General features: G+C 50.5%; 1 protein-coding gene across 1 annotated transcript; it reads left to right on the plus strand.

The window, feature by feature from the left end:
• The first annotated feature begins 2,443 nt into the window (after nucleotides 1–2,443).
• On the plus strand, nucleotides 2,444–8,635 carry SLC46A1 (solute carrier family 46 member 1). The gene is made up of 5 exons (XM_024194353.3): nucleotides 2,444–3,384; nucleotides 3,675–4,527; nucleotides 4,962–5,045; nucleotides 6,149–6,305; nucleotides 7,200–8,635. The coding sequence occupies exons 1-5, from the start codon at nucleotides 2,713–2,715 to the stop codon at nucleotides 7,255–7,257; spliced, it is 1,824 nt and encodes a 607-aa protein (XP_024050121.2). The 5' UTR covers nucleotides 2,444–2,712; the 3' UTR covers nucleotides 7,258–8,635.
• Nucleotides 8,636–10,525: the final 1,890 nt, after the last annotated feature.

Raw genomic sequence — 10,525 nt, forward strand, 5'->3', positions numbered from 1 at the left:
CACAAGGCTGGCGTGTCTGGGATCTTAAAAGACTTCAGTCTTTCCACCTCACTGTGGACACTTGCTCTTGAATGGCATTTTGGGGTCTATCAAGTTGAAATGTTGACTGTCTCTGAAAACGATGCTAACAGAGGAAAGCTTTTCTATTTGTTCACAATATAATTGATGAAACACAGTGACACAGAAATGTGGCCAAAAGCAGATGTGTCCTCCTTAAAAAGCCAGCTCAAGATACTGGATATTGAGGTCCATGCCACAAAAGCAACATCTGAAATGGAGGACCAATTTGAGTTCCTGATTCCAGAAAGCACCCCTATTCGGGACAGCACTGAAGCACATGCCAAAATTTAAGTATGTGCTTAAGTCCCACTGAACATGCTTCAGTACTGTCCTGAATAGGGATAGACATAAGCACAGACTTTCCTAAAGTAAGGCCTAAAGCATTAGTACAGTTCTGGCACCAGCAAAACAGCTACAAATAATGTCATGAAACCCAAAATCCAATGTGCAAAGACACTGGGGAAAATCAAACACAAGAACCTCACTGCCTTCAGAGGGACTCCTGCAACTCAGATTCTGAAAAGGATAAGTGCCATTGTTGTACTTATTGTGCACAAAACTCTGTGTCAACTTTTGTTTTCTTGGGTGATGAGGTTAAGAGGGACCCAAAGGAACATTCCACACCTTAAAATGATGCTAGAGTAATCTCTTGTAATGTCAGAGCACGCAACAGGAATTCTTGGTGGAATACACAATAAGCAGATGTAACACAGGTAAAGGCTCTTTGCATTGATTTCATTGTTCCTCTTGTGTCTATATAGTGACATAAATATTCATGTCAATTTATCTGTTTTATAAAGTACCTGCAAATAGATATTGTCTGCACTAATGTAAATTTCCTTCCAGGGTATTTGCCTGGTTGCTTTACTGAGCTCAATAACGGACACATGATTACAGCTTTGTATAACATTCCTTAGCAATGAATCTTAACTTGTAACTCCAGTAAAGTAAAGGTGGACTATACAATGCGCAGCAGGCCAAGAAGAGAAACAAGCTCTGGAAATCAGTCATTGATTCATGAACTTGCACTTCAAGTGCAACACAGCTGCAGGAGCCCTGCCTTAATGACTGCATATCTTGTAATCACCACTCATGGACACTGTCTGGGAGACAGAGTGGGACACACAACTACAAGATAATACACATGAATCCAAGATTTCAGCGAGATTGTAGAAAAAATTGTATCACTTCCATTGTTTGAGAATCAGTGTCTGACAATGTGTCTGACGCATGACTGGCAACAGTTCATACAGGATATGAATGCGTCTGACGTCAGCATGCGTATGACGAAGTGGGTATTCACCCATGAAAGCTTATGCTCCAATACGTCTGTTAGTCTATAAGGTGCCACAGGACTCTTTGTCGTTGAATGCTATGTTATAAGTAAGTAGTAACACAATAGTAAGTTCAGTGATTCTGTTTATAAGAAATAGAAAAATGTGAATGCTTAAAGTTCCATCTCCTTAGCTTTGCAACATAAATTATTTTTGCCACCAAGAAGTACATGAAGTACAGCAAGTCTTAAGCAAACACAGTTATATCATTTGTGGTAAAATTGCTGAAACAGATTTTTTTTATTGTCATGGTCATTAACCTGACAGCTAGCCTGTAACAAACACATTCATTGTAAAACATTTCATCATTAGCTTGTTGAAGATTAATCATTTAATCATAAACCTGGCCAAGATAAAAACTTAACTTTTTCATCACTAAAACATGCAAATTCACTTCTTGTTGATTCATGAACTCATTCAAGATTAATTAGTTCATCACCAGTCAGGGCCCAGTCCCGCAAATGGTCAGAAACACACTGAAGTAACTTGGATTTCTTGTGTTGATCACTAGTTTAGGCCCTCAATTTGTAAGAAAATCTATAACAGGCTTTTGTTTTTTATTTTGAACCTGTGTTCTTCAAAACTAGCTTATGAACTAATAGGAAGGAGAAAATACAGAGGAAGTTTCATGGCATAAGTTTAAGTATTTGTTGCCCAAAAAGACACCGTGCCAATTCCAACATGTGTAATGTCATGTAAATTAGGCCCTGATCCTCAGAACACTTGTAGGTGTGCTTACCTTTCCTACCAGGAACAGTTCCTTGATTTGATGGCCTTAAACATTCCCCTTCCCCCTCAGATTCCAAAATCGGAGGGGCCCAGATCCCCAAAGATATTTAGGCCCTAACTTCTACTGGAATACCTTTATGGGTCTGGACCTGGGTGTTTCTCTCTTAGGTGCTTTTGAATTTTCACCCCTGCTCTGCAGGCTCTACCCCTATGGAACTGGAATCGTGCCTTGACTGGAAGAGCTCACAGCACTCCGCTGGCTGCCCTATCAGATAATAGGAGCTGAGTGCAATTTATTCTCTACAACTTTTTCCCCCCATTTTAAAAACAGCCTTTTTCGAAACTTAAGACTTTTGCAAAGCTTTTGTTTTCAGCAAAACTTGTGTGTTCCTTTGTCAAAACCAGAAATGCTGCCATCTATTCCCCCCCCCACTTCTCCTGCCACTGAATTCAACAGAATGAATGTCTAAGGTTTAGGGGGGTGTTAGTTTCACTTTCCCTTTTTTCCCCTTTGGCTACTTTGTAACTTTTCCAAAGCTGAGGGAGGTTTGAGCAGGTGAAGAGCAGTAAAGGGGAAAAACTGGAGGAAATGACCCCTGGCCCCCATTCATTGAACTGCCCTCGCTCCCAGAAGGGTGGGGAGGGGAGAAGGAGACGAAGGGAATTAACTCAAGTGGAAGCTGTGCTCCCGGATCCCGTGGACACGGAGCGGAAGGGCAGAGCCGAGGGGCCGGGGTTAAATGGAGACGGGCAAGGGCAGGAGGGGTTGAGCCTGGGCATGGGGGTTCATTGCGGGGAAGGGCTAAGCGCATCGCCCGGGGCTCTCTGTCCCCAGCCCGCGGGGCAGCCAAGCGCTCTCCCCATGGATGCTGCCAGCGGAGGCGCCCCCGGCCGCCGGGCATGGGGGCCCTGGCGGGGAGGCGTCTGGCAGCCCTGGCCCCGGCCCTCTGCCGTCCCCTCCGGGCGGGGCCTGCCTCCCCTCCGCCTCCTGCCTCTGCGGGCGGCGCGCCGCGCTCCGCCAGCCCCCGCTATGGCCGACAGCCCGGGCCCCGCTGGCGGGGGGCGGCCGCGCTGCCCCCGGGCCTCCCCCACGGTGGAGCCGGTTCTCTTCCTGGGCACCGTGGCGCTGGGCCTGCAGGCCCCGCTCTGCACCCAGTACCTGTGGGACCGGCTCGGGGCCGAGCTCGGCTACAACGGCTCCGCGGCCAGCGGCTCGCCCGGCTGCGGCAACGCGAGCGGCGCGGGGGACCCCCGGCAGCAGGTGGGCGAGGCGGGTCGGGTCGGGGGGTGGGTGCCCGGGAGCGGGCGGGCCCCAGAGGTGCTGGAACTAGGGGTGCTGGTTTGACGTGGCTGTCCCCCACCCCCTGTGCCCAGCCAGGCACAGCTGGGAGGAGCTGGGCCATATTTTCGCAGCTCCGGCACCTCCCTGCAAGAGGTGGTGGCTGCAGGCCGGGGTCAGACCCCAAGGCGATGGGTGCCAACATAGACCTTGATGGACAGATATTGTGCCATCCGGGGCCTCACCTACCTGTGTCTGTCCTTCTGTCTCAGGAAGTGGAGACCTTGGCCTCCCATTGGAACCTCTACATCAACCTGGCAGGCTTCTTTGTGGGTCTCTTCTCGGTGACGCTCTTTGGGCCATGGAGTGACAGCGTGGGTCGGCGTCCAGCGCTCATCCTGCCCGCCGTGGGCATGGCCTTGCAGGCTGCCATCTATCTTCTTGTCATGTACCTGAGGCTACATGTTGGCTACTTCCTGCTTGGGCGCATCCTGTGCGGCCTCCTGGGGGACTACAACCTGATCCTGGCCAGCTGCTTTGCCTACGTGGCTGACATCAGTGACCAGCGTTCCCGTACGTTCCGCGTCGCCATCCTGGAGGCGTGCCTGGGCGTGGCAGGCATGCTGGCCAGCATCATCGGAGGGCAGTGGCGCAAAGCTCAGGGCTACATCAATCCCTTCTGGCTCGTGTTTGCTGTCAGTCTTGCCACTGCCCTGTATGCTGTTCTTTGTCTCCAGGAATCGGTGAAGGAGAGGAAACCAGCCAAGCTGTTCACCCTCAGTCACTATATGTCTGTGTACAAGCTGTATGCAGCCCCAGGGTACCAGAGATCCAGGCAGAAGCTCGCTCTCTACTCTCTGACGTTCTTTCTCATTGTCACCATCCACTTTGGAGCCAGGGACGTCTTTGTCCTATACGAACTCAGCTCCCCTCTCTGCTGGGGCTCTGATCTGATTGGCTATGGCTCAGCGGCTAGTTACCTGACTTACCTGAGCAGCCTGGCAGGGCTGCGGGCACTGCAGCTGTGCCTTGAAGACACCTGGGTAGCAGAGTTAGGATTGCTCTCCAACATCTCGGGCCTGGTTGTGATTTCACTTGCTTCTACAACACCACTGATGTTCACAGGTGATGCTGAATCCCCAAATCCAGATAGCTTAAAAATTGCCAGAGGAGTGAGGAGAGGATGGCAGCCTCTTGGAAAGACAGAAAGGCAGAGTAGACGTCCCCAAAGTATCCACATACCAAAATTGCTGAGATCACCAGCCTGTCACACCTTGTATTTACTGTCACCACCAGGTGGTGGTGCTGTAGCTAGAGGGGGTCACTACAGACAGTTGTAGACCAACCAAAAGCCACACAAACAAGGTATCTTAAGCTACCCTCAAAGGGGCCATAGAAGGAGGCGGGCTGAAGGGTGCGCATGGGCTAATGGGCAGGAGGATGGCAGTCTCCCTGGCAGCCACAGGTGCGTTATTTGTGGGGTTGGTTTTGTTTTAAGCTAGCAATGTTATTCCACAGATAAGAAAACCTCCTGGGTGTGTCTTATTTCTCACTCACAGGTTATGGCATCCTGTTTCTTTCAATGGCAGCCACTCCAGTGATCCGGGCAAAGCTGTCCAAACTGGTGGATGAGAAAGATCAGGGTAAGTGATCAACCAGTATAACCCACAGCAGGCCCTGAAACATCCAACCTAGTGATGTCTGCGCGACACATTAAAAACCAAACAACCCAAGGAGTGTGCCTCAGCCTCTCCCGGCAGGAGGCACCGAAGGACCAGGTCAGGGAATCTCTGCATTCTTCTGACCCCTCCCCCCCCGGCACGTGCACACATCCCCAGGCCCTGCGCAGGACAGTCATTGTGGGCAGTTTTCTAGGCAGTACGGTGAACCTACTTGGGACTAGAATGTGTAGAGGAAGATGTAGTCAAAGTGAAAAGCATCACATTAAAGTTTGGGGCTGGGTCACTGATGACCTCCCTCTGGTCTCAAAACCTTTCACGGGAACAGGAGTTAGACTGGGTTGAAAAATAAACTCTGGAAACACTAGTAACCCCTGGTATGGCTTTGGCCTGTGTGACTGGCAACAATTGGAAGAACTCAGCACTACTAAAGGATGTGACCACAGGATGTAGGGTTACCCTTCTCCATAACGCTGGGGAGAGCCGGGCCTCTTTGCCTCCTGTACATGGACCTGGCTGGAAATGCCACTGCAGAGTCAGGAGAGGGGAGGAGGGGCTTAGTGCAGTCACTTGCAGCCCAGAAATGGCTTCCCAGTGATTAAATGAAAGTCCTGGTTCCTCCAAGCCGCTAACGTGGGCCCCTCTTAGAGTGAAGCTAGTGGAAATTGGATTCCAAGGTCATAAAACGAAACCTGCAGTATCTCTGCTACGTTTAATATTTATTGAATGATAAAATGTGCTGGGCACTTACATTTAGCTAGTTTCTGCCTCGTGGGATTTACAGTCCGTCTGATGCAGCGTCCAAATTCAGCCCTGTGGTGAGTGCAACTCATGGAGGGCAGTGGAGTTTTCCTACTTACACTCAGGCTGAACTTGGCCCATCATGCCTGTCTCTGCTCCCAGCCCTTGGCACCTGCACTGCAGAGAAAAAGGGCCACCTCCTGATCTGAGTGAAAATATTTTACTAAGATCCAGCTTGAAATGCACCAAGATGGTCAGGTGTGTTCAGTCTAAGGGGGCCAAAAGAGGAGCCTCATTGCTAAGCTCTGACCTTGGTGTCCTTCCAGGTGCTCTTTTTGCCTCTGTTGCCTGCGTGGAAGGTCTCTGCTCACTTGTGGCCACAGGAGTGTTCAACTCTCTCTACCCTGCAAGCCTGCACTTCATGAAGGGATTCCCCTTTCTCTTTGGGGCAATCATTCTGCTCGTTCCAGCTGCTCTTATTGGGTAACTCAGATTCTGGTCTTATAAGTCAGTCTAAAAACCTTTGTATGTGGCTCTGTAGTTGCTGGTGGGGTCCCTTGCAGGACACTGGCTTGTATAGGCCTTTACAAGGCTTGTTCTAAATGCTGCTAATTGGAAGAAGTTTGGTGCCACAGGAGGCAGATGTCCAAGTTTCTCAACGGGGGAAACCTCTGCCAAGTTCTCTCTTGGCTCACAAGTAAATTGATTTCAGTGGGATTCTTCCTACTATGTGTCCACATTGCAGCCCCCCCCCCTACACACACACCCTGCACTCCATGTGAGTGTGGATGGTGGGGGCGGAAGCGGCTCAGAACGGAGTTGCATTTCAAGAGCTGAATGTGGGGCCTGGGAGTGGAACGGCAGGGGCTGTGCCAGCTCCGGATTGAGGCACATTGTCACAGCTACATATGCAATGCTCATGTGGTGCCTGCCTGCACTGCGCTGGCTCCAGCCACTACCTGTCATTCCATTAAAACATGATAGTTTATTTTTCTTGCTTTATATCTTCCTGAGTCCTGTGCTGCCACAGAGCTCAGCACCAATCCACAGAGCGCCGGCGGCGGTGCGAGGCGGGGAGCTGAGAGCTTTGGCGCAATATTGCTCTTTCATCCCTTCCTCCAGCAGCTGCTGGAGGGAAGAGCTTGGGCACCCTCAACAGCTTGTCTGCCTTCAATTGCCCCGCTAGTTAAAGCAAGAGGGTGAGGTTGCTTTTGACCTTGTCAGTGCTGGGAGGCCAGGGTGGGTTTACAGGAGAAGTGCATTAACCGCTGGCCCCAGGGAGTTTTTCTGGCAGGGCCATTTCCTCTCTGTTCCCTTGAGATTTTAAAGCCCTTGGTTTGTGCAGGCAGAGCTCTGACGCTGTCCATTCTCTCTTAGGTGGATAGAAATCTCGGACACCACACCCGAATATGGTCACTTTACAGATGCTTCCTGATCCCCCACACAAGGCTAAGCACTGATTCACCAAAAGAAAATTATTTGTGTGGCTAAGCAAACCGGTCGGAAAGCTGCTGCTTATTCTGCTGGGACGATTTGACTAATGAGCGTGAGAGATCTCTAAGGTTCTTGCTTATTTAAAGTTCCAAGTAGCTGGAAATCGTGGCTTTAATCAGCCAGTAAAAACATGATCCTGCCAGCAGGGATAGCTCCTCATGGTCCTGCTGGCTCGGCCTGTCTGGGAAAAGACAAGTGATTTTAAAAATAAAGGGGTAGAAAGAGCTGCTGTTGATGCCCATTTGCAGGTGACAGAGGAGTGAAAACTAACAGGGCATGCTGGCGGCCCATGGGGGAATGTACGCTCCTGCTGAGGGGTTGCGAGTGATGCCAGGGAGCAAATTTCCCTCTGAACAGAGTGAGCTCTTCCCTGTTGAGTGGCCAATAAGCCATTAGTGTGGAAAAAGAAACTCGCGAGCAAATGCACCTCTCCCTCCAGGAAGAGATGGCCCCTGAAGGGCAGAACGGAAGTAGAGGAAGCCCAGCACTGGCTGAATAGACTGTAGAGGGAGGGAGACAGGCCCCTGGCCCCCGTCTGCACCAGGATAACAGACTTGTTCTGCACGTCACTGCTCAGGCCAGGCTCTTGTAGCAGTGCTGAGAGTGAGAAGCAAGTTTTCCCAGGAGTGTGTGAGCGTCTGGAGGGACCTTCTCCCTTCCTGCCTGTCTAGCTGCAGAACCCATTCATGGGGCCTTTTGGAAGCACTAATGGCAGTGCACACAAGTCCCTTGGAGCTCGGCTGTTAGCATCAACTGCAGTGCAGTGTGTGCCGCTGAGGGGGTAAGTGCCAAGGCCCTTCCCCTAGTGCCCTTCAGCCCAGGATTTCAAAGTTCTTTGCAAAGGTGGGCTGTGCAGGTTGGAACCTGAGGTAGACGGGTTAAAGCTAAACCTGTCCCATCATCCATAACTGTGGGCACCTAAATTCAATAACTGTGGATTAAGTGACTTCCCAAGTCCACAGAGTAAGCGAATGGCAGAGCCAGGACCAATCTCATCCCATCACTAGGCTGAGCTGGATGCGGGAGCAGGGCAGGGGGGTGTATTTGCAGGGGGAAAATATATGTTCTGTGGGACGTACTCTTCTGTCAGCGAGCTGACTGCTGCTCCTCTTCCCAGAGGGTGACAGGTGCCATCCTGTCTTCACGTTGTCACTCGCTCAGCTATCCCCTGCTGGGGTAGCACCACCTCTCCCCAGCCCATGGTGTTCAAAGCTTCACAGCTGTTCTTCTAACAGCTGTTAAACTTGTTTCCTCGTGAATATATGATCTGTACAGTAACTAAGTGGCACTGCTGATAACAAACCCCTTATGCAAGGCTCCAAGGTGCTCCCTGTGCCGTTTTCTAATCAGATTTACGACAAGAACAAGATTGCTCATTCCCAGAATAGCAAGTCCCCATAAGTTCCTCTCGTGGCCCATAAAGGCTGGCCTTGGCAGCAGAGTTCTTTTATAGAATCATAAACATTTAAGGGTGGAAGGGACCTTGAGCGGTTGTTTTCTAGCTCGGCCCCCTGTGCTGAGGCAGGACCAAGGAAACCTCGACCATCTGTGGCAGGTGTCTGCTTATAAACACTTCCAGGGATGGGGATCCTACAGGGTAACATATTCCAATACTTAACTATCCTTACCGTTAGAATGTTTTCCCTAACAGCTAACCTAAATCTCCCTGGCTGCAGATTAAGCCCATTACTTCTTGTCCTACATGGAGAACAATTGATCACCGTCCTCTTTATAACAGCCCTCAACACATTTGAAGACTGTCGTCTTTTCTCAAAACTAAACATACCCATTTTCTAAATGCTTCCTCATAGGTCAGGTTTTCTGAACCTTTTATCGTTTGTGTTGCTGTCCTGTGGACTCTCTCCAGTTTGTCCAGACTTCCTTCCCCGCTTATCTCTCTCCGTTATTCTCCTGCTTTTCTCTCTTGGGTTGAAGACTTTGGAGTGAAAAGCAGCAGCAAATAATCTGATGCCATGTGAAGAAGCCATGTGAAGAATGAGCTCATCAAAGAGCCTGGAGCCATAAAGATTAGAGATGATCCCCTGAGACTTGCTAGTAGCAACTACACCCTGGGTTAACCTTTTCCTGGGCACTGGAGTGAAGCTCACAGCAGCTCTGATTCTGTAAATATACTAGGCAGTATTTGCCAAATCAGCCCAAGCTCTTGTTTGGCCTCTGCTCGAGTGGGGAGTGGGGAGAGCAGGAACGTGCAGCAGGAAGGTCGGTGAGGGGAGAATGGGAGAAGCAGAGCAGTTGTCGGATGCTTTATGTCAATATAAAGCTCGGTGCTGGGGCTGCCTGTGCAACTCTGAGCTTAGGGGCAACGCTGACTTTCCCTACGAACAGGGCATGCCAGGAGTTCAGGAGTGTGGGTGAATTTGTATCTGAATTCCTCAAGGCAGCATCAGGCCACTAAATCCTAGCTGGTCCCATTGGGCTGCAGGTCCATTTTCCTGGCCAGTATCACCAGCTGGCAGTGTCTGTACAGTTCGATTTCACTGGTCTCACCGTGCTCGCTTTGTGTGTCAGTCACCCACTGTGTGTAAAGGAAGAATCCAATAGGATTTATGGAAGAATAACAGCTCTTTGTTGGCTCTCCTCCCAGATCCTCAAGCATGGGGCCAATGCACGACCTACCACAGCGTGGCTGTGAGCAGCAGGTATGGGTGTCCTTAGAATACAATGGGCGCCATGCTCACTCACATTAATCCCAAACCTGCCCGGGACATCCAGGGCCAGGGTAAAAGGGAGGCTGGGAGCCTTTCTAGTCTATATTATACAGGTTCTTGTATTGCCCTCAGCACCTTCTACTCACGCATGAAGCAACACGGCTAGCAGCTGCCTCCTGTGGTTTATTCTGTCTCTCACCCTCTTTCCGGGAGAGAATATGTGGGCAGTGGAATGTTTTGGTAGGGTTCCCCCCTCGCTATAGGCACGCTGCTCGGTTTGCGTTAGAGAAGGCAGGTCAGCGCAGTGCCTCGGGGAGTGGGAATTTGGGCTGATCCTTAGCTCCCCGGGGAGTTTGTGCACAGTCTCCGACCAGCCCCCCAGCAAGCTCTGTCTCCCACACAGACCAGCTTTATCCTCATGGTAGGAAGTTCCACTGTGCCTGAGAGGTGGAGTTGTTTGCCGTGGCTCTCATCCTGTGCCTTAGGCCTTTACAGGTCCTTGCCCTTGACTCTCTTGGCTATGGGAAGCCAGTGTAAAGG

The sequence above is a fragment of the Terrapene carolina genome, unplaced genomic scaffold, assembly GCF_002925995.2.
Source record: "Terrapene carolina triunguis isolate 2854851 unplaced genomic scaffold, T_m_triunguis-2.0 Scaffold231, whole genome shotgun sequence".
Classification (NCBI taxonomy): Eukaryota; Metazoa; Chordata; order Testudines; family Emydidae; genus Terrapene; species Terrapene triunguis.

Excerpts from the sequence above, each read along its gene's own strand:
- SLC46A1 (XM_024194353.3), top strand. The coding sequence starts at position 2,713 with ATGACCCCTGGCCCCCATTCATTGAACTGCCCTCGCTCCCAGAAGGGT. Across the intron at positions 4,528-4,961 it reads AACACCACTGATGTTCACAG|GTTATGGCATCCTGTTTCTT; the intron begins GTGATGCTGAAT and ends TCTCACTCACAG. Across the intron at positions 6,306-7,199 it reads GTTCCAGCTGCTCTTATTGG|GTGGATAGAAATCTCGGACA; the intron begins GTAACTCAGATT and ends ATTCTCTCTTAG.